We start from the raw sequence: 25,041 nt of genomic DNA, 5'->3' as shown, positions 1-25,041 counted from the left end.
TTTCCATATTTATCATGTTGCATATTAGGATGAAAAAACATGCAGACATTTCAACTTTTCACCACACAGGCTTATGAGGGTACACTGCAGCAACAGCACTTTAAGGTTTGGTGAGTCTTTGCTTGTAATTCCCCAGGTTTCTTAGCTCTGTGCAACACCCCCCCCACCCCCACATTAAAAACCAAAACAAACAAATACAGGTACATATAGGACTATCTGATTTTATCTTTACATGAAAATTTGCACCAAATTTACGCCCACACACAAGTTACAACTTGTTGCTGTAGAGTATTGTTTCTTTAAATTCTCACACACGGGTGAGAACACAGTCAACCCTAAACGCTCACTATCTCATTATAAATGGACTTTATGCAACTTCATGTACACATTGTCAATCCCAGCAATACTTAAATTGATAAGATTCCTGTGACTTTGCATAACGCAACACAACATAGCAATATGTTTTGGGGCAAAATAGTTTGGGATACTGAGACAGCAGATGATATTTTCAGCTTTGTCCTACGGGAAAACAAACAAGAAGAATGAAGACAGACATCTCGCACATAGCACACAGCAGGAAATAATCCACTTCAAAAGGATTCAAACTACTTGCTTTGTGTGGTTTAGACCATAGACAGTATAAAAGATATACGTGGCCACTGTGATGGCACTCACTGGTTTTGTACTCCATATTTTGAAGTCTTAGTTATTTGATTTGTGTGGAGTGCAAACACCAACATCAGCAGGTTTGGTTACAAAGCTGTATTCTCAAACTGCATGGGTGTAACATACAGATTTATATCTGCTAATTAGTGCAGAAAACCAGTTCAGTTTAAAAAAACAAACAAACAAAAAACACTACAGTTCATTTACCAAAACTGAAGCACAAACCTTGCATGGTCTCTACTACGAAGCAAGTCATTAGTCACATAATTTCATTAAAAATGTTCCTATACAGCAAGATTTAGAGGCAAAAGTGTTCTTTAAACCAGGCTGTAAACATGCTTTTTTGATTCTGTACAGTTGGGCATTTTGAGTCTACAGAGTTTGACACACTTCTGAAGCCAGACTCAAGTGGCTGTTAGAGGAGGTGCAATTTTGCATTTTGATGCACACAGACTTTGTACTATGAAGCTGGGAGGTTAAAGAGCAGCTAAAGTCAGGAATTTGCTTCATCACATACACTTCTGCTGGTTGGGTTCTATAAAACTTCAGAGTTGTAGTCCAGTGGCTTCAGTTTAAGGGTGGTTTGTATGGCACTACATAAAAGTAACATTTTTCAACTACTACAAACCACTGACCCATGCATTCTTTTCTCTGTGATGCTTAATAAAAACACCAGAAAGCAGCCTAAAGACTGAATATGTCACCTAAATTGGAGAAACGGACAAATGACTTAATTTTATTTGGGTTATGAATACTTTAATTTTTAAAATCCAGTTGCAATAATGACATTGCTCAGTGGAGTAAAGCAGACATAAATACAAGGCTTATTTCACAATAGCACATTTTTAAATTACATAGACTAGATTGGATAGACTGGGGGAAAAAAAAGGTCATTTCTGCAGACATTTCTTTGCAGTTTAAGTTTTCTGCTTTATGATTCCTTTTTTTTTTTTTTTTTTTTTTAAAAAACAATGTTTCTCAACTTGTTTCAAATGTTTCAAAACTTTTTCAAAACAAATCCACATTTCTTGGTGGATTGATCAAATAATAACTGCTGATTTGCAAACCAGCACTGGGGGACAAAAGTTTTGAAACTGTTGCAGATGTACATTTGCACTCAAATGATTGCCGTTTCAGAGCTGCATTTACAACACCCACTTTTCAGAGACCTGCCACACAGTTATGACAGATGAGTTATGGTGGGACTGTCTCACAGTTCTGATCCAAAACTCCTAAGTTTTAGATTAGCACTGGGTGAATTGAAAAATGGGAAGCTGAGTCTTTATGTGTTGAATATGCAACACAAAGACTCAGCTTCCCACACTGACCAAATGCACCCTGTGTCACAACAGTAAGTCTTCTCCCTCAGATGCTTTTTTTCCCCCATTGAGTGTGACCTGGGTAAAGCATACAGTAACCATGATGCCCACATGCTCTGGACTAGAAGATGAGCCTGGTATCAAAATATAGCTAAAAAAAGGAAACCTTTTACATGCTGTAAACGGTTTTGATAAGCCACTGATCCCACAAGGTGATATGAAAGTTGACCCAAAATGCACTTTTTGAAGTTTCTCAAGGAAACAAAACACCCAGGGTATGCTAATTTCTGTTACTCTGTGTCATTAAATTGGACTTTACATTGGTGGACTGAAACTACGATATATTCCATGATATTGATAATCAGAGTTATAGGAAAAAAATGACAAGTCTAATTATTCATCTAATTGGACATTTGCATTGTTGCATGGGTAATGTCTACAAGAGTTCACGGCTACAGTGCATGTAACTACAGTCTAATATGATGACTGGGTTAGGCATGATTGACAGACTGCTTCACCCATAATGGAGATGTGAACAGGATTTATGGCTCTGTGTACTGTCTGGCTGTGCTCGGTTTACAGATTCAGACTTGCTTGATCACTAAAACACAAAAGCAAGACTTTTTAAAAAAAAAAAAAAAAACGCTAACTTCACCCACTATAGTGAGGCATACAATGAGCTACAGCCTAATTTTCTTCTAAATGAGCTCTCCTCTGAGGTGGACAAGCTCACTTTTACAGTGTGCCACCAGGCTGTTGATTCCACCTAACCCAGTAAATACACCATGTGACTGTACTGTACTTCAGCTGAAGGCAAACAATAGGTTATGAGAACGTACCCCTGCCTCCACAATCCCATCCTTTTATTTTTCCCCAGACCATCTGTTTCTGCGTTATAGGGCACAGCTGAGAGATAACGCTGCCATAAATTACATGACTTGCAAGCTAAGTGTGTGGGCAGATCTTTGAAAAGTGGTCATCTTAACATAGTGCTCTGAGAGAACAGGATGACTGCAAACGTACATCCTCACAAAATCAAACTGATGCACCAGGAGAACAAATAAATAGTGAATTAGAAACACTGAAATGTATATTATTTGCAGACATTTGACATTTTTTCAGCATATTTTAAACATTTCACATAACTAAGTGTAAATCTTGCAAAAGCTCCATTTTAAAATCAGACTTTAAGCATCCAAAACAGAGTTTCAAAATTGGACAATAGCCATCCCAAACAAAGCTGCTCACTTGCACACAAGATGTTTAATTTCTACCTGAGGAGTAGTTCCCATGCTACATGCAGCTGTGTCTTTAAAAAAAAAAAAGAAAAAAGAAAAAAGAATCAGCTGCTGAGTTTTTGACACATTAAAAGTCGAGTCTGTCAGCCTCTGTGGTGACTGTATCTTAATGAGCCACAGTTCACTCTCTACTGTCATAAATGTCTCCACACGCTGAAGGTGCAGGACAGGAAAGGCTCATTTTCCTGGCTTTATCAAACTATAAAGTCGATTGAACAAAAACTGTGAGAGACTGCTGTCGTTGCACAGGGCTTATGTTTCCTGGTAGCTTTTGGTTGAATGTGGGGTCTGGGTGTAGATCTCATGCAGGCTATTGTTTCCACATCCTCTGCAGCCTGAGTAATGGCCTTCTGAAAACAGGCCGTCTTTTGTCCTGGCCTCTCCGGCTCCAGAGTGAGATGCCATGGCACTGCTTCCCTTTCTGGTTCATAGGAGGAGAAGGTGGAGGAAGGAGTGAAACCTGTCGCCACCACTGCTGTTATCAGCAGGAGGCAACTCACTCTGAACTGGCTGCTAGTGCAAACTCTGTACATGTGTGTGTGTTTGTGTTAATCCAGCATAAGCAGAGAGAGGTTCAGCTCCAGTCCGTTTCACCAGGGTGTAATCAGCATTACTGCCACTCATATGAGTGAAGGGGGAGAAAGGCCAAAGTGTAGCCATCAGCCACCACTGGTTTACACACACACACACACACACACACACACACACACACCCACCCACCCACCACCCTCATCCTCACCACACTTCAGTAAACACTACTTCTCATCATCTCATCGCAAACAAAAGAGCTGAATCGTTCCCAGGGCCACAAGTTGACACATGCCATTTAAGACAAGTCCCCTCCACAACGGAGGACAGAGATACAAAACACAATGCGTGTCTGTGTTTCAGGCTGCTTGGAGGAAAGTGGGCGGGTGGGGGGGTGCTGGAGAGGAGAAACATACAATGAGAAAAACCAGTGATTCTGAGTGTTTTTAATGCAGGCGTGTGTTTATGATCCCACAGTCAATCAGTCAATGCCTGGAGCTACACTGTGTCTTCTCTCTTGCTGAGTTCCACATGCTGACACTGGGTGATTAATGCGGCTGCCTTGAGTGGGAGACAGTGCATGTAATCAAGCCCCAGTCTGTAATCACCTTCCATTCCTTTTCATTTGCAGTTTCACAGAGGGGCAGAGCTGCTGCCAGAGCTGCAAGCTCCAGTACTGGGGCAGAAGAGGCTGATATGAAGGAGGAGGAGGAAGCAGTGCTGTGCCACAAGCATTCCCCAAGGTTTCCCCTCTCTAATGCCAAGAACAATACATCTCTGGCAGGTGCCTGAGGGCCAGACTGTCAACTTCAACAAATTGTGGGTCACTGTTCGTTACCAAAAAAAAAAAAAAAAATCCTTCCTTCCCTCCAATTTAAGCAGGATCCTCCCTGAAAGGCTGTTACCCAACATACCATGATGCACGTGTGTGTGTGTGTGTGTGTGTGTGTGTGTGTGTGTGTGTGTGTGTGTGTGGGGGGGGGGGGTCCTTTATGCCTCATTAACTTGTGTGAATTTTCACGAGGGAATTAGATGGGGACCAGGACAAGTGAGCCAAAATATGCTCAGAATCTCCGAGCTGCTTGATTGGACAGAGGATGCTTTTCCAGAGCTGATGAATCTCAGAGGAACGCTCTTCTTGACTGTGCACACATTTGTTTAAAAAACTCACCAATAAAGGGAGGGATGATTGTTTTTCTTGAGACCACTGGTATTTTCTGTCATAGGTATTTGGATTACACATATATTGTATCTGTTGCATTTTTTGGAATACTTCAAGTTTTCATGGCTGCCATCTTGGCCAGAAGGTGTGGTACAAAACAAGTTTAACACAGCCAAGCTGTATTCATATTAGCTCACTTGACAAAATTTAAAACCCCATTTGGAGATAATGGGTATCACAACGGTGGGAATCAACTTTCTCTGTTAACTCAGGCTTTCTGCTGGCAACCTCTGGTCCCTAGGGAAAAATGTGTATTCCTAAACCAGTTGGTGAGTGGTTGCTAGATGAAATCAGTCTGAAAGAGGTTATACCTCTTTCGATTGCTTTTGTCGCTAGCAGGTTGCCTCATAGTTTGCATGGAAGATGCCAACTTGCCAACAGCCACCAAAACTTGAAAAAGCGCAGCCCAAACCAGAAATGTTCTTCCTTTCTAGTTTGCGTAGCAAACTATGGGCGACTGTGGCAACTTGCTAGCGACCAAAGCAACCGCAAGTTTTCAGTTTTCAGTGCCACACCATGTAAGGTTTTGTGGACAATAAGACCTACCAACTGAGAAAAACCAATAACTGTTCACCAAATGGTTGGGGAACACTCAATGAATGGTCTCCAGATCTGTGTGACTCAAGTGTAATTTATGGCCCTGCAAAAATGTATGTCTGCGTACATTTTTCCATTGAGACAGCGAGTAGAGAGGGGTTTTCACCCACCACTGACGTGCTCCTGTGCAGTCCTTCAAAATCCCAACTGCGCGTCACTGGAAATGGATGACATATGAGTCTGCCGAATGTTGTTTGGTTGACAAGTAGGCTAGACTAGGGAAAGGAGTGCTATCGGAGCTCACCGGGAATGGGAGAATCTATATAGGACTTAAAGCTTACTGTAAATTAAAGAATTTGTGAAAATATTGCACTTTCAGCCGATTTTAGATCACAACTCTGAACATAACCTGCTGCAGGCCAGTTTGTGTGTTTAGCACAACACAGTGATTTAGCTCAGTAAAAAGAGAGCCACCTTCATTACTTTAAGCTCAATAGAGTTTGCTAACACATTAATCTTGCCTCGTAGTACACCCCTCTGAAGTCCCTTCTGAAAGACATTTCATCTCAGTTGGGCTTCCTATTAAGTAAAGGCAAATAAATGTTTGCTCTTGATGTTTCTTCTATTGAAAAAGGGTAGCAAGCCATAATCAGTAATATTTAAAACACTCAATGCTGGCACATATAGATTAACCAAGAGACTCAACATACTATTTGCAATACAGGCAGTATAGTTAAAATGCATAATTGTACTTACTTTGTTAAATGCCCCACAATTTGTTTCCGTGAGTAGTTAAACTGCTTTAAAATTTTATGTTTCAAGATGATTTATGCACAAAATCTGAACATATTTTAAGTGCCTTTATGGTGACTGTTCAGATAATCCACATATGCATGATGTGACAGAAGTACCATCACTGTTTTTGTTTTTTTTAAACATATGAGATAAAAATCTAGTTATAAACTTTGGTTGTGGTTAAATAACTAAATGCTTAGGATGAAAGCTGTTTGAAGTGCTACTCTCCACTCCATTAGATCCACAGCAGGAAAGTTTTTATCATGCTGGGCACAAACAAACCTTCGGGGCAGGCCACAACACATCTGGACCGACTAACACATTAGGCTGAAAAACCTGATTCATTTTGGGTGATCCAAGCAGGGTGACACCACACCGTCTGCATTCCCCCACTCATTGTTATTCAAATCAGCGGAGACGGTACACAATCAGAGGGGACTCTCGGGAACTCAGCATAGGCAGGCTAAATACACAAAAAATACCCCCCCCCCCCCCAGCTACAAATGGAAAAATAAGTGCCAAAAATCCCCTCCCATCATCCACTCAGACAAACCAAACAAAAACACACCACACACGGCCCTTAAGGGATTGTCTCTGGTCCTGCCAGGCTAAAGACCGCAGTACACAGGGCACAGGGGGCAGGACAGGAAAGAGGAGGTCGGACACGAATAGAGCATGTCTGTAGACCACACAGGACAAACAATCACAACAACTCGCAATCAAAAACATCCTGCCAACACCCAGGCCAGAGCAAGCAAAATAAATAAATGAATAAATAATATCCAACACATACTAATGTATGCATACATGTGCCATTCAATGTATCACTCAAACATAGATGGTGTGGTCTCTGCTTAATTATTTGCACATACAGGAAAAAGTAGGACTCCATCTTGTAATGGAACAGGAAAATTAGCAGGTCAGAGTTCATGGATATTAACCTAGCCATTACTTCAATAAAAGTGTGCCACTGACACACACATATACCCACATTTATTATCAATGTCTGAGCCAGGCAGACAGGGAAAGCTAATGTAAACTGAAGTCATGATGCCTCACGCTGTAATCAAGTGCATTACAGGTCCTATAATTACCTCTAAACATTCATTTGGCTTATAAATCTGGCCCTCTGTGCCATATATTTGGGAGGAGTGCTAAATTCTCTTCAGTCCCTGAGCCATAACAATGACAGAAGTGCAGATGAACTGTCAAGGAAGGACCCCCCCCCCTCCGATCTCCTGATAGATTTTGACAGAGTATTCAACACAGCATTTAACATCAAAAGGAGCTCAACATAACTTTCAGAAAATCGTTGTTAATGACACTTATGGCTGTTAAGCAAACTACAGTCAGCATTTTGTTGCACACCATGTATGAGTTTACGTCACAGCAATGAGACATACATGAGTCTCTCCTATTCTACTTTGTTGCAATATTTACTGTAACTCATGTATCTTAAGCAGCAACCTGTACATGCCAAAGTATTAGTATAATCAGAACAAAGGTGATTTGGACAAAACAAAGATTTCAAGTCTGTAATTTGTATAATAATTATAATAGTAGTATTAATAATTATAACTGCGTAAATGTCTTGAGCCAGCCCTCATTTCTTTATACTTTGCTTCCTTAGGAGTCAGACTTTCTTGTACTTTTAAAGTGGGCTCGAGCAATAGTTGTCCAGGCTTTCTAAACATCTTAAAGTTTTCTTAAGTCCAATCCATGTACCTGACCATTTTCAGAAGAATTTGTTTAAGTCACTTAACTCTGACCTACGAATCATTCAAGCATTTAAAAAAAAAGGCACCTAACTCGGGATGAACCAGTACACAACAACTTGGCAACGAACCAATTTTAAAATTGTATCATTAGGCACTTTGCTACTAGTAGCCTGTCACAAAGACCTAATTTGGTCCCATTTTTTTAATGACTCTCTGAAAAATGTCAAAGATAACAGTTTTACAGGCATAAAAGTAGTATTTTTGCACCAACAAGGTGACTCCCAAAGAACTATTACCCAAAACCTTGGCAAGAGAGAGAGAAAGCAGTGAGTGTCTACAGCCTTCTGTAAAACACGGTAGAGGCTTGAAAACAAAAAAACAAAACAAAAAAACCCCAAAAGAATCACTCCTGGATTGGCTTTCCCAGAGCTCAGATCATCTTGACAAAGAATGGAACAAAAGGCAGCCAACATCCAAAGACGAGATTTGAATGTCCTTCAAGAAACCTGGAGAACGATTCCTGAAGACTACGTAAAGAAATTACAAGAAAGTTTACCTGAGTGTGTTCAGACTATGTTGAAGAATAAAAGTGGTCCTACCAAATATTAACTTTCAAGATCGTTAGAATTATACAAACTCTGATTTTGACTTATGTATTTGTGTGTATGTTTCCACAAATTTTGACTGTAGCACTCAGTTCCAATTTTTCTCACAATATATAAAGAAATGAAGGGTGGCTCAAGACTTTTGCACTGTACTGTAGCACTACCATGAACAAAGCAAAATTTCTATATTAAGTTAATTGCCATTTCCCCCTTGCATGAAGCACAGGGTAAACCAAAGCAAAGATGCTTAAAAGTGCTTCACTTTGCAAGTACAATAGTTTCTCTGCTAAAAAATAAAAGTGTGATCCAATTATCATCTTCAGTTTTATTCAAGTTACAAGCACTTCCCAGCAGGCTCTCACCCTCACAGTTTTGGATTTGGCCCCCCCAAATAAAACAAAAAACAAAACAGAAGCTGACTGACCGCTTCTTCACCTCCAATGCGTGCAGAGTACCAATCCGGCAATCAATCCTATGTGACAGCTTGAGTCAGCTCAAAAACAGGTTAGGAGAATCCTGGACTAGTTACAAAACTACAGGGACCACACCTTACTGTAATTATAACACTGAAAGTAAGAAAAGTTAAAGATTTTTTTTTTTATTGACTACTCTTAACTTGGCGAACCTTTAAAAAAAAAAAAAAGAAAAAAAAAATCACAAACTGGAAGCAGCAGCTCCTCCTCCTCCAAGCACATTTATAGGTTTTACAGGTTACCCCCTCCCCAAAACCCATAAAGCTCAGCACCACTCAGCTCATCTTGTCATGACAGGAAGGGGGGTTGCAACTCTTTCCAACCAGCCTGTGCAATTAGCATTGCCTGAAAAGAAACTATTCCCCAAGGACACAGCTGCTCCTGACTTGAGTCAAAACACGCATACTTCAGGCTGCTTATTGCAGATTATGGTTGAATTTCACGTGCCAAAGAAAGCTGCTAATGCATTGTTGTTTTAATGTTTCTGCAGTGTTGACTTGTATTTTCGCAAATTAAAGAGAAGCTGCACAGGGCTAATTTGTGTCCATAAAGGCTCCTCATTTGACTTATAATAACTCCTTTCCCCACTGTTGACTCTAGCTCTGTCAGTGTAGTGCACACTTCTCCCTCGCCTCCTTCTTCCCCAAGCGCTGACCCAACAAAGCCTCTCAACAGCCTGACCCAGTAACCTGCATGCCCCTTATCTGCTCGAGGAGACTGGCTATAAGCTCCCATCTGAGCGCTCTGAGGGTGGAAACATGGTGGAGAGTGTGAGTCAGAAGAAGACAAAAGATTGACTGCAGAATTTAAGGAACAATTTGCTCCTTCTTCAAGAAATGTTTTCAGTTTTACCCATTTAAAGAACAAGGATACAGGCTTTTTGGATATACCATTAACAGAGAAATGGGTTGGAAATATGCAAGCATAAAAATACCTTCATGTGCACATATAAAAAACACATAAATATGATCAAACTCACCCCTTGGCTTTCTTTAAAACATATTGATGGTTCACTTGATAAAGACCCCTAAAAAGAAAGAAGAAAAAGTGGGTATTATAGTTGCATTTAGCTTCTTCCAAGAAGTATGTGAATTAGTGCAGTAAACACAATTTAATTTACATTTAAACAGATTAAAGCATAAGTTGCACAATCAATAAAGCCTGCGTGCTACTAATGATCTCCACTGGAGCCAATTATGACACAAACTAGGCTACTTGTCAATTAGATAACTATGCAGAGTGCTGCCTCTCTGCTTGGCTTTGAAGCAGCACCAGGAAGGTTTCCCAGCAAACAGCTGAGGGGCTCGTCTTTCCTGACAATCACTGGGTTTAGTCCTGGTATGTTATGCAGCCACGAAGCCAACTGATTCAGTTAGAAGTAACTATACTGCCCGTAGCCACAACCTCAATACGCACTAAATTAAAACAGAAGCCAAAATAAAACAGCAATTTAAGAATAAATAAACTGTGTACATTTTAGAAAGAAGAGAAAAAGAAACTTTGAAGAATGAATTTACACCCAAAGAAACGAGAAAAAAAAAAATCTATAAATGTACCTTGAAGTTTTGGTACGCCTCCAGCGCTCTGATAGCCGTGTCCGTGAGCTTGACATGATACAGCGTCCTGTTGGGGCTGTTTTTGTTATTTTTTCCACAGGAGAGCCCGTAGTGGTGCTCCTGCCTGAGAGAAGCCATCGCTGGCTTTTCTCGCTGCTCTGCAATTAAAGCTGCTTTCCTCTCTCGGCTCACCACTCTCCCCGCTGCGTCACGCCGTGGGCGGGGCTTCGGTGACAATAGCACTGTGAACTGAAGGCTCCAAGCCAGCGCACGGGCTGCTTGTGCAAAAAAATAAACGTTTAACACTTGAAGGGTAAACTATAATCACACGTTTTACAAAACAAAAAAAAAAAATGCATGCATGCGCGGGTAACCTTTTTGTTTTATTCATATTCATAAAACCGTCAATCCCATTTTAAAAAAGTGTTTCTGAGATAAGAAAGATTAGATAAAGTGGAATATTCCAACAGAAATAAAGCCAGTGGGCAGGACAAAGTAGTTCAGTCATGTGAAATGAAACAAAAGAAGGCGCACAGCTAGAAAATAAAAAAGCGAAATATAAACAACAGAGCTCACTGAATCTTCTTCTTTTGGCTGCTCCCTTCAAGGGTCCCCACAGCAGATCATCTGCCTCCATCTCAACCTATCCCTATCCCTCATCCTCTGTCACACCAACCCTCTGCATATCCTCCTTCACTTCATCCATCAATCCTCTTTTCCTCCTACCTGGAAGCTCCATAGTCAACATGTATATCCACCATCCCTCCTCTGCACGTGTCCAAACCATCTCAGCCTCCAAACTGCTCAACATGAGCTGACCCTCTGATATACTCATTTCTAATCCGGTCCATTCTGGTCACTCCCAATGAAAATCTTCAGCTCTCCTACCTCCAGCTCCACCTCCTGTCTTTTTGCCACCATCTCCAAACCATACATCATAGCAGGTCTCATTATCATCTTGTAAATCTTGCCGTTCACTCTTGCTGGTGTCTCAAATCACCCCTGACACTCTTCTCCATCCATTCTACCCTGCCTGCACTCTCTTCTTCATCTCTCTTGTGCTGTGTCCATTGCTTTGAATGGTTGAAGCCTGGTATTTAAACTCATCCACCTTCACTACTTCTGCTCCTTGCAGCTTCACTGTTAAGGCCTTTACACCTGTCTCCCTCTCATTCACACACATGTATGCCTCTTGCTTCGACTGACTTTCATTCCTCTTCTCGCCAGTGCATAATTCCACCTGTCCAGGCTCTCTTCCACCTGGTCCCTGCTCTCACAGATCAGCATCACGATAATGACTTTGAGTCTCTCATAACAAAGCGTGTCAGTTTGATTTTCTTCTTTTTTTATCCATCCATCCATCCATCCATCCATCCATCCATCCATCCATCCATCCATCCAGTACTGTGGGGACAGCCTAAGCCTAAGCAGAGAAACCCAGACCTCTCTCTCCCCGGCCACCTCCTCCTGCTCATCTGGCAGGATACCGAGGTGTTGCCAGGCCAGCTGAGAGCTATAATGTTTTTTTAATCATTCTCAAAACAGTTATTTGATGTACAGTTCCAGACAAATGTTTGGACACACTTGGAGTATTTCTTTATTTTTCATAACTTTCCACATTTTATAAAAAGAGTAAATAACCAGAACAACAACATCAACTGAGATCTTAGGTAAGTTGAGTTTTCTTCATTATACTGAACCAAGAAATTGTTCCTTGTACCAAATATGTGTATTTTTGTTTAAACGTACTTTGGTACTGAATAACAGCCTAGTGAGAGGAAAACTGAACCATAAATGCAGCTTTTAATGCACCGAAAGAGTGATCAGGCTAATTTTGAGATTTCACTTGAAAATTTCTCTCTTCCAAACATCACTGATGTTGTGGTATGAATTTTACTTGTTCAGAATACATTTTTAAGAAATTAACACTCACACTGGCACACCAGTGTTATTTCAGCTACTGCTCTGTCTGTTAATTATCTCTGAGTTTGAGTAAGGATGCATCTTCAACATATCTATTTTTGAGCCACACATTTCCTGTGAGACTCACATGTGTTGACTTTGCTAAACTTCAGCCAGTAAAAAATGTGGGACATTGTCGCAATATGCAGAATAGGGGTGTGGGTGTTGGAAGTTGGTGTGTGTGTGCGTGTGTGTGTGTGTGTATGTGTGTGTGTGTCGGGGGGGGGTGGGGGGTGCAAGGGAAAAAAATGCCAAAATAAAGTGGGACACCTGTTCATTCTATCTGAGACATTATGAGAGAGAAGCTATCCTCAATTGAGCTCTAGGAGGAATTTCACAAAAGCAAAGACTGCAGTTACAACTAACTGGGGTAGGGTGGTGGGTGATGGGGGTGGAAACACTTATAATTTTTTTCCAGTGTTTTTATCAACTGGTGCCTCTATAAATACAAGTTTTATGTTCCAGTCACCTTTTAAATCAAAATTAATTTAGATCATAAACTTACTGGGTGCTTATTGGGGCAGAAAACCTGCCCCAATAAGCACCACAGTCATTTCAAGATGAATCTTGCTTCTACAGCAGTGGTCTTCAAACTATGGGGAGTCGAGCAAATGAACATGGGGAAAAATGAAAGGGTAAGTTGAATGAATATGATTTATTTTAAGGGAAAATAAACAAAGAAGAGATTACTATCTAGAAATGATCAGCCTTGCACGAAAAACAAAACAAACAAACAAACAAACAAACAAACAAAGTTGAGAAATGCAGCTATCCCATTTATTTGCATGGAGCCAAATGAGGGTGCAATACAAATCAACACTGGGTCATCACTGCAGTGCAGCATCAACCAGTAAGAGCCTGCTTCGCCTGGATCCCCACATGGAAACACACATTCCAGGAGCATTACTATGTGACATGAAGACATCCTTGTGATGAAACACAAGTCATCCAACCAAAGCAACATTATAGGTCATTTGTCCCTATTCTGCATGAGTTTTTCCATTTCGAAACACCAGAAAGTCTGCATCAGGATGTCACTGGGAGTGGGGTTGAGGTTGTTTTGGTCAGGGTGGTGGTGGAAACACACCTCACGTTTCATCAAAAGACTACAGTCCAAGGAGTTTTACTTTAACTTGCTCTGTCCCTATTTGGAGTCAAAGTGAAAGTTAAGGCAGCAAAATTGTTTGGTTGGGTATTTGGTAAGGATTGTGATTTACATTAAAAAAAACACATTAAACATGTTAGAAGGCTGAGTTTTCTTAAAATGTGTGCAGACCTCTGCTCATTTAAAGGTGATGACAGCAATGCACATTTTACATGCCCTTATTTACATGGCTGTTAGAGGTTGGTTAGTCATTCTAACGGGTTTCACAATGGACCTCCGGTGTCATTTTTTATAGAGCACACCACCATCAGTATTACAAGATCATACTGGTATGAATTCCTGCTTAGCAACAAACTAATGAAGAGACCAAAACATAGCCAAAAGAAGAGTGAATATTTGACGACTTACAAATGTGTTGCTCTGTTGCTCTGTTAACTGTTTTTGAAATTTTAGACATGTAATTTAACTTTACAAGAGAATAATATGACATCTTGCATTGTTACAACTGGTGAAAAAATGAATAGTGCAAGATTGCAGTTGATTAAAAAAATCTAGGGAAAATAATGGAGATTAAAGCTTTTAATATTCTAACCTCAGCTCTCTGTGTGAATGTTATCTACACAATTAAGTTTGGAAGTTTTCTTAAGCAGAAAGCAGAAAGAACTCATGTAGCATCTCACCAATGTCTAAGGTTAGCAAGAAAGTTGGTGTAAAGGTGGAATCCATGCTTTCCTCATCTTGCAGTTGTTTGTAACAGAACGTCTACATCAAATATAGAAGAGTCTTTGTGTGGCGCTGTGTAGAAACCTGCCATTCATTTGAAGCTTCAGCTTCTTATTTTGCAATGTTGAGAAGTGTGCCATGATTATGTGAAGGTCCTGTTTTTACCTGATTTTACTGGCACTCACCAGGCCAGGCATGACAGGTAGATCAACAATCCTTAATAAATTGTATGGCATAAGTGCCAACAATAATGCTGTAAATGTGCCAGTGTGTGTGTTAAGGGATACATTTACACATAATTAACAACACTGTTGACTTACTGAGAAGAGGCAAGTTCAGTTTAAGTTGGAAGATATCCTTTCATTTGGACTTTACGTCTTCTTCTTCTACCTGTTGATCAGTGCTGTTTAAGTTAATGACCACAAAACTGTAACATAAATACTGCAGTGACTGGAGTGACACAGCTGGTTCAGGAAATAGATACAGCTCAGTAACGAGTATGTACTGTATAGCCATATGCAGACTTCCAGGAAAAAGAAAGTCATTATCAAAAATGTGAACTATACAAAAAGTTGTGTGACCAAGACTATTTTTCTTTTTTTGTATTTAATTATTGCTTACCAAATAGTGATTACGAAACAGAACAGGTCAGATTTTAGGCACTTAAACATGTATTAAGTAGAGTTTGACTCTTAATGTATGTAAAGAAAGCAATAACTCCTCTGAGCCTACAGTAACAAAACAACCACATTAAGTGACTTAATAATTATTACTAACTCAGGGATTGGCAACCTTTATAATCAAGAGTCATTTTTGAACAATTTATGACCAAAAAAATTGCATGGCATTGCAAAACATTTTAACCTTACAAAGAAGGTGATACTGTCATGGTCTCCCAGTCCTCTTGACTGACTTGCCCTTTCTCTCTGTTCTTGTTTTGTTCTCTCTTTCCCTCCTCTGTCTGTGTGTGTTGTGTGTGTGTGGGTGTGTGGGTGTGTATATTGGTCCTTGTGTGCTCACTATAATTAACACCTCTCTGGTCAAGTCCCTGCTTATATTAAGAATGATGTCATTCACCCACTCTTAAAAACCCAAGCTTGACCCTTCTATTCTCAGCAGCTACAGATAATGTCAAAATTTCTGTTTATTGCAAAGCTTTTAGAAAAGGTTGTGTCTAAGCAGCTTACAGCCATCTGGGACAAATACTGTATTCTTGATAAACTTCAATCTGGCTTTCATATAGATCATTCTACAGAAACAGCTCTTCTTAGAGAATTCAGTGACATTTTGATATAAAATGATGTAGGAGAATGTTTTGTTTTTGATGCCATTGACCATCACATTTTGCTCAATAGGCTGAGATACTAGGTGGGTGTATTTAGGTCTGCTTTGGAGTGGTTCACATCTCTATCTGAATGATCCTTTTCTGTGGCTATTTCTAAGTACAGGTCCTTTTCTACTTCTCTTACCTATGGTGTGCCACAAGGTTCTGTTTTGGGGTCCTTATTGTTTTTATTTATTCCCTCTACAGCATATCTTGAGCACCTTTAAAGATATAGCTTCACTGCTTTGCAGATGACATTCAGTTCTATATCTCTTATAAGCCCCAAGATTTTTCTTAACTACAGATCCTGAATAGGTGCTTAGACTCAAAAGTTGGATGGCTGACAACTTTATCCAACTTAATGAAGAAAATTAAGTCGTTGTTTGTGCCCCTGACAAATTTGTGACTAGGATAATGGAAACTCTTGGTCCCCTTGTTACATTTGCTAACTCTTCTATTAGGAACCTTGGTAACTTTACTCTGTCTCTACTCTGGGTGTGTATGTTAAAGCTCTAGTTCACTCTTGTTTTATCACTTAAGAAATATTGGCATAGTAAGACTACTTGTGTCATGCTCTAAACTGGAGATTGTTGTTCATGTAACTCATTACTCACTTGCCTAAGCAAAAACTCACTGGAACATCTGCAAGATGTTCAGAGCGCTGCTGCAAGGCTTCTGACTAAGTCTTCCAAGTACTCATGTCACACTGCTGCTGACCCAGCAGTACTGGCTGCCCATTAAATTCAGTCCATTTTAAGATTCTGGTTATGACTTTTAGAGCTCTTCATGGATAAGCACAAAGCTTACATCAATGAACATGTCCCTATCAGGTCCCTGAGGTCATGTGATCAGAGCCCACTGGCTGTAAGTCTGAAAACTAAAGGACACACCCTGCTCTGATCTTCAACCAGTCGCCTCTAGTCTCTCTAAACCTGAATGGGATGCCATGAAGAAGTACATGTGTGATTTTCTGGCAGCTGGGATTATCTACCACTCATCATTGATCTTTGCTGCAGAGTTCTTTGTGAAAAAGAGACAAGACTCTGTACAATTGTATCAGCTATAGAGGTTTTTAACCATCAAAATACCCTTTTCCTCTTCTTTCTTCTAAGTTACTCTAGGGTGCTAACATCTTCACCAAGCAGGATCTATGGAATGCTTACTATCTAGTTCCGATTAAGGAGGGGGATAAGCGGAAAATTGTATTCAGCACCCACCTATGACACTTTGAATATCTGATGTCGTTTGGCCCGACTAGCGCCCCAGCCATTTTTTTCAAGCCTTGGTAAACGATGTGCTTCATGACTTTCTGAACCAGTTTGTCTTCATGTACCTGGATGACATCTTAATTTTCTCAAAGACCCTATCTGAGCACTAACCTGATATTTGAAGAGACAGGCGGATCCAGCCAACATACAGGCCAACTTACAGCCCAATACACAGAGCCCTTTCCAGGAGGTGGACCACCAAATCGGTTTTATGTACCCATTGCTGTGAGACCCCAGGTCGATGGGTGCACACAGTCCAGTTTTACTGTTAAGCCAGACAGGGTCAGATGATCTCATTCCCTCAGAGAACAATCTGGTGTCTATCCTTCCTCCCAGATGTGCAGGAGTAAATGGCAGCATGTCCCATATGTGCCCAAACAAGTCCTCAAATTCTCCACCTGCTCGCATTCTGCAACCCTTACCTGTACCTAGACTCCTGTGGTCCTACATTGCAGTGGATTTTGTCACCAGCCACAGGTTATACCAACATTCTGACTATAATTGTTTCTCCAAAGCTGCACATTTTGTTGCTCTGCCCAAGCTCCCATTTGCCTTGGAGACTACCCAGCTCCTCCTTGACCATGTCTTTCGGCTGCATGGTATCCCTTCTAACACTGTCTCAGACCACTGGCCCCACTTTACTTCTCAGGTGTGGAAGCAATCACTGCTGTTCCCTTTGCAGGAGAATTAATTATTTGTCCCCTCTGTATAGCACCATCTCCATCACTGCCGACTATGGAGGGCTACCAAAGCTGCACTCAGGACGCAGGAACAGAAACACCAGGCAACCTTCACTGGACCCCGGCACCTGACTACTCTCCAAGTCAGAAAGTCTGGATGTCTACCAAAAATATCCCTCTGAGAAGTGAACCAAAGAAACTCTCCCCTAACTATATTGATCCATTTGAAATAGACTCTCTGATTAACCCAGTCACTGTCTGATTAAAGCTTCCCAGGAATATGAGTTAAAACCTGTCCAGTCCAGCCCTCTAGACCGGACAGGTCAACAGCACCAGATCATTGCACTGTATGTGGTACTCTTGTTTGGCTTCTTGCTTCATTTGTGAGTACAAGGAAGAATTTTTTGTTTGAACATACCTTTATATTCTCTGTAGATACCCACTGCCTAGAGGAAAACTGGCCAGAGTGGTAGATTTGAAGAAAGGAGGGAGGATTTTGAGTTTCAGAGAGTGAGTTGCAGAATCAGAGGGAGCCATGTAGTGAGGAAGATATCACCAGTCTGCCCCCTTTTTGCCCACACCCTGGAGCCATGGCATTAAGACTTTCTTTTTTTCATTTTTTTTTTTTTTACACCTTTTTGCTCACAGACATCCTGAACTTTTATTCCTGTGTTCCACATTTGTGTCTGGGTTTTCCACCATTTATGACATTCACAGACTTTGAAACAAAGTGGCCTGCATAGTTTTATAGGTCGTTGAGTCTAAATTTAAAGCTTAACTAGCCAGTCAATAACTAAAACACATAGCAGCCTAATATTTATAGAAACAGCCAAAAAAGTTAGACCAGTTTCAATTCAATTTTGACTAAAGTCTAGCTGCAGATCAGCCTGTGGCAGTGAAAGCAAAGAAATCTCTACAGACTCTATTCAGTTCTTTTTTACTCTACAATTTTTTTGGAGTCCCTAGCCATTGTGTATACATCTGTGCTCACTACAAATGAAAACCTTTTTTTCCCCCTATAATTCATTATTTCCTTGGACCATATTTATCTAGTTTTATGTCCAAGCCACAGTAAATCACTGAAGATCACCAAAATGGCCATGTATGGCTACAGGTTTGAGACCCCTAAAATAACTGGTTAGAATTTATGTCAATTTTGACTCTGAAAAAAAATATGTGGAAATACAGTATTTATATACATTATTGGAAGGTGAATGTCTTTCAGAAAGAGAAATGCATCATGTGACAATCACAATGTTGGTTTGTTTGCAAATAATCCTGGACTGGAAAGATGCTTATCCTGGGGAGTTAATTAGGTAATAGGTTTAAGGTATCCTCATTTTTGACAGTCTGTCAACTTTCTTTTGTCTGACTGATTGAAACGCAACGCCGAGTAAACAGGAACAGCTCTGCGTTAAGGGTTTTCACATATTGATTTAGACATCTCACAGCCCACCAAGCATGACCCAGCTGAATGACAGCAAATCAAAGCAACTTAAGTGTTTGCATAACAGCGAGAAAGCAAATGAGCGAGGGTGGTGTTTATAAGGCAGATGAGTTTGACAAGTAAGCCTATTTAGTTAAATTGCTAAGCTCTGCTGTGTCAATGAAAGCATGTAACAGGCAGGAAGGGGTTACTGGAGGTCATCACTAGAGACGTTTGAAAAGCTTTGTTCTGATCCTCACCCATTAAATCTTGAACTTTAACAAAAAGATTGTGTATGTGTAAATCCATCCCCCATATGACAAATACAGCAGTCTTTCCTAATCATTCACTGACACAGGTATGAGTAGGGTTCAAGTCAGTCCTCCAACAGATGAGCAGTTGAAGATTAACTCATCTGACCCCCTCCCTCTTTACCTGGCTTGTCTGTCTTATCCTCTCATTGTCTGCGGTTTGCCATCTGCTGCAACTGCTAATGCATGCCTCAACCCCCTGGGAGTGATGTTCCACACCTGAGGTCGGTGACTCCCAGGACACCTGCAGCTGAGTGTGTTTTCTTTATTCAGAACAGGCAGTGTTTAAAAAGCTCATAAGCTAAAAGCCAATCTCACCACCACAAACCCGAAAATAACATTTTTTATGTGACTCAAGACATGGTGGAACACAAACGCAACATACAATGACTAAAAAATGATGGAGTCAGCACTGCTGAAGCACAAAAGAAAGAAGTACAATTAAGCCAAATAACAATAAACATAATTTAATTGTCTTTTTCTACTCTTAAAGCTGTGTGGTGCAAAGGAGAGGAGTTTAACTAATAAAAACAGAAAAAGCTGCAATTGTCTTTCAGCACTGCTCGGCATCTCCAGGTCAGATCCAGCATATGTGGATGAGCAGCAATTAGGACTAGAAATATACCCCCCCCCCCCCCCCCCCCCCCCCCCCCCCCCCCCCCCCCCCCCCCCCCCCCCCCCCCCCCCCCCCCCCCCCCCCCCCCCCCCCCCCCCCCCCCGCCCCCCCCTACAGTTTCCTCTTAAAAATCTAGCTTTACCTCAAGTCCAACTCAGTCAGAGAATCTCCAGTTAATGAAGCCTTGAGGTGCTAGCCTCCAGCAGAGATGAGAAGCAGAATGCAGAAGTCTGTTCGTCAGGTCACATCGTGCTAAGTCCTCAGCTCCAGAGTTTATTTCTTCAGAAACAACCGACTCTGACTCAAGCAACAACACTCAAGGCAGTTTATTTTCACAAGTCTCCCTCTGGAGAAGGTTATATACCACACATGCAATAGTACTTGATTTTCTTTGACTTGGTGTTTTGCTTCAGGACTTTAAGCATTTTAGTACAAGCTACATTTTAGACATCCCAAAGGTGCTCTATTGGACTGAGATTGTTACTAAGGGACCTAAAGTGTGCCAAGAAAATATTCTCCCACACCATTACACCCCCACCACCAGCCTGAACCACTGCATCTATGCTATCATTTTACTTATACTAAACTCTGAGCCTATCGTCTGAATGTCGCAGCAGAAATCAATACTCACTAGACCAAGCAACATTTTTTCAGTCTTCTGTTTTCCAATTTTAGTGAGCCTGTGTGAATTGCAGCCTCGGTTTTCTGTTCAGGTGTGACACCTGGTGTGGTCTTCTGCTGCTTCTGAGTATCTCTTAACCATCAGGTTAAGAGATACTCTTCAGAGTTCAGAGATGCTCTCCTGCATACCTTGGTTGTAACGAGTGGTTATTTGAGTTACTTTTGCCATCCGATCAGTTCAAAGCAGTCTGGTCATTCTGCTCTGACCTCTGGCTTAGTTTGAACTTCAGCAGGTCGACTTGACCTGCTTCTACATGCCTAAATGCACTGAGGTAATGCCATGTAATTAGCTGATATTAGGTAGATATTTGCATTAACAAGGAGTTGAACAGACGTACCTAATAAAGTGGCTGGTGAGTGTAGAGTATCATGTAATATAGTGAACTAAATAAGAAGCACTGGCACTATCAGCCATGCGGGTGTGACTCATCAAACCTGATAAGAATTTCTTATTAGCAGATAGTGGAGAAGGACTCCAACCAAGCACTTTTGCCACCACTAACCACCACATGGCTACACATAGATGAATTATGCTTTGCCCATTTTTGACTTTAATAACAAGTAATTTTTCTTTCAGTTTGCAGTGAACATGATTATTATTCTGTATTCACCTGTTAGTAAAACACAGACACGCACACACCCAGTATTCACACTGCACACATCATGTTCAGTAACCGCACAGTTGTGAAATCCTAGAACTTTTTTTTTCATGTTCCAACACACACACACACACACACACGCACGCACGCATGCACGCACGCACGCACACGCACGCACGCACACACACACACACACACACACACACACACACACACACACACACACACACACACACACAGTTATTTCAGCTGGAAGGGTGGCAGGGAAGGTGTGTATCTGACAGAGTGGGAAAGTACTGAGAAAGGTATCTGCAGAAGCACATTAACGCCTTTTGTGGGAAACTGACGCTTTGCCTGGTGTCAAACACAACAGAAAGTTTGTAGCGTTCTTGCATAAGTTGGAAATTTAGATTTTTTTTTAGACACACTTTTTTCATGTGATATTATTATTATTGATTCTTTTTATCCTGTTTTTACTTTATGGTTATCCTTTCAATGTGTTTTTTATGGTTTGGTTCATGTTTAGAGCTTTATTACTGGCAGTAGTAGTTCCCTCAGTGTTTTATGTCTCATCCTTCTGTTCCCCTATTTTATTTACCACATCAAATGTGAGTCTTGTCTATTTAACTTGACTTCTTTTGCATATCTTCATGACCTTCAACATGAGCTATTAAAATGTGAGTATGCTTGGTTATGTTATCAAATGTGCCAAGACACTCGACACACCCCTGTGTGCCAGCATGTTTAATTCAGCATCTGCAAAGGGGACAAGATAAGACACTAACCGAATACTGCTGCTACTTCTAATCTTATATTCCAGTTTAATTTAAGTCTGAAACATGCAATGTCAGAATGCTTTGACATAAAGTTAAATTCAATTTGGTTTAGTTAATGATGCAAATAGATAAACATTCATTTGTAGCATGTTTGTAAATTATTAAACTTCTGATTTTAAACTCCACTAAGTTTATAAGAAACAGCTGATTGATTACAGTCCACACAGTATTACTGTTACAGGCTAAAGTTGGAAAAGTTGTCATCATCACTAAGGAGGCAAATTTTGCTGTCTGACTGGCAAGGTCACACCCCCAGGCATATGTGGCAGTGCTGAGTGGGGTTTTTTGAGGGATTTGCTGGACAAGAATTTGAGACAAAATCGTGAATTGTTAATTTGCACTTTATGCAGACACTAAAGTTAAATTAATAAATGTTGGAAAGTCCGGTTATTCTTGATTATGTCATTGCTTGGCTATTTTTGTGTGCAGGTAGGATTTTAGGTGTGTGTCTTTGGCTGGGTATTCCCGTACTTTGTTAGACATCTGATATAAGAACCTTCAGGGTCCTAAGATGTACCTGTGTGCCAAGTTTGGTTGCTCAGCTGCTGATCGTGTAGACTGAGTTGGTAGACAAAGAAACAAGCAAACACACAGACCTAGATTTTGCATATTATAGTGAGATATTTGTACAAGATTTATAATTAATGATGATTATAGGAAGATAACTAAAGCTTTAGAAGTCAATTAACATCTGTTAAAATAACTGCAATGGTAAAAAAAAAATATATATATATATATATATAAATTTTGATTATAACTAATTTTTGGGACGCATTTGATGGTTTTCTGTTTAAACAGAGCACATAATCACAGAAACAAAGACGGGAAGTAAAATTGACAGGAGTACACAAAGACCATTGATACCAGAATAAAAAAAGAAATGACCTGCATGAACTCAACTCCACTAATTAAATAAACAGATAATACAGAAGCTAAGCAGTATATGAACACATTACATGTTACATATAAGCACACAAAAAACAATATGGTCCAAAAACATTTAATCACAATAGTGATATAATGTGAACAGATTTTGAAGTTTGATCTCTATTTGAATCCCCAGTGTGTTTAACTTTAGTGCAGTTTAGCCTTTAGTGGCGTTTTAGTGTCTTTTTGTCCTTTTACATTAGCCCTGTGACAGACCTGTCCACAGTGTACCCTGCCTCTTGCCCTTGCAAACCCTTCTGAAATCCTATACCATAACCTACACCAGTGATTCTCAAATCTAGGCCTCGTGGGCCAGTGTCCTGCAGGTTTTAGATGTGTCCCTGATCCAGTACACCTGAATCAAATGGCTGAATAACCACCTCAGTATGCAGTCAAGTTCTCCAGAGTCCTGCTAATGACTTCGATTATTAGCAGGACTCTGGAGAACTTGACTGCATACTGAGGTGGTTATTCAGCCATCTGATTCAGGTGTGTTGGATCAGGGACACATCTAAAATCTGCAGGACACTGGCCCACGAGGCCTAGATTTGAGAATCACTGACCTACACCATAAGCTGACATGCACCTCCCTAGAAATATTACCTGCAAAGGCTATGTCCTTTTTTCTACATAGATTCACCACAGAAGTACAATTCATGCATTATGGCATAGGGTTGCAGAGGGGTTTGCACTCACGATGTGTCTACAGTGTAGATTTAACACATAAGTATAAACTCACTGTTAGCAATCGATTTCACAGTAACTGCTAGCAACCTGCAGCTATTACTTGCAACTGGTTGGGGAATACTCACTTTTTCACTAGCAACCTTTGGTTGCCAGGCAGTATCTAGGCCTGTGTGACCAGGGCCTAAGTTGATTTAAGTACATAAAGTTTATGTGCTACTTTTTCTAGCTTCTTACATCTATGTGATGGAAAGTTAATTGGTATAAAATCAGAGCCCATATGTAGGACTATACGTGTTTTTTCTTTTTGTTCTTTGCAGTTAGTTTTTTTGATGTAAGCAATTGGACTGACCACCATTTATGGGCATCATTTTAATTTTAATCATCAGACACATCTTGCTCCAGAAAGCAAGCAAGTACTGAGAATCTTTAAGGAATCCTGATATTGTAGCATCAATCAACACTCTTGGCTTCTGTGTTTCAAAAGTGGAGGAATTTCAAGGCTGGGTGTTACTTGCGAGGCATGTTTGGCAGCAGATCGGTCCAGGATGTCTCAGTCTCCCACTAAAAGTTGCAGATGTAGCTGGGGTTTTATTCCTGTGTGTTGTGTAACACCTTCTATCTTTGTGGAACTTGATGAGTTGTTATCTTTTGCTCTGCTTAGTGCAACAAAATTGATCTTGTGTTTTCCTCAACTACCAAGACAAAGAGTACAGTCAGTGTAAAAGAGGCTCACATACATTCAAAACTCCCATGGTAACCAGGGTCAAACTGAAAAAGTTCCATGTAAGATAAGATTTAATCAAAACAATCAAACCTGATGGCTGTGCTGTGAAGTTCAGCAGCTTAGCGTGCCATAATCACCTTCCTCCTACTTTAAAATAACAGAAAAACATCTGGACCTGGTAACTGTGTAGTGTAAACACAGACTTATTCAACAAAGGCAGTGGATTATGTTCACATCTGAGAGTTACACATTTGTTTTCACTGTCTTCAAAGTGAAGGTGGGCACAAACTTTCCCACAAAGCAACACAATCAGACTTTGGAATCAGCTTTTGATTCCCTCTGAATGTGCGCGCGTGTGTTCTTCCATGCCTATGGCATCACACGTGTGCATGTATGCACTCGTTGCCAAGCAGACCCAGGTGTTTTGGTGTTTTACTGAACACACGGGCCCTTTA

The 25,041-nt window shown here is 40.6% G+C and overlaps 1 protein-coding gene across 1 annotated transcript in view; it reads right to left on the bottom strand.

The window, feature by feature from the left end:
• The window catches only part of LOC115777359 (RNA polymerase II elongation factor ELL2-like), a 33,723-nt gene extending 22,868 nt beyond the window's left edge, over positions 1–10,855 (bottom strand). Inside the window, exons 1-2 of the mRNA XM_030725253.1 lie at positions 10,718–10,855; positions 10,141–10,188 (exon numbers count right to left, since the gene is read on the bottom strand). Coding sequence (XP_030581113.1) covers positions 10,141–10,188; positions 10,718–10,855 — 186 coding nt within the window. The remainder of the gene's footprint in view (positions 1–10,140; positions 10,189–10,717) is intronic.
• Between the last annotated feature and the right edge of the window lie 14,186 nt (positions 10,856–25,041).

Source organism: Archocentrus centrarchus, chromosome 3, assembly GCF_007364275.1.
Source record: "Archocentrus centrarchus isolate MPI-CPG fArcCen1 chromosome 3, fArcCen1, whole genome shotgun sequence".
NCBI lineage: Eukaryota > Metazoa > Chordata > Actinopteri > Cichliformes > Cichlidae > Archocentrus > Archocentrus centrarchus.
The sequence above is the reverse complement of the archived record's forward strand: the minus strand, read 5'-3'. Positions and strand labels throughout refer to the sequence as shown.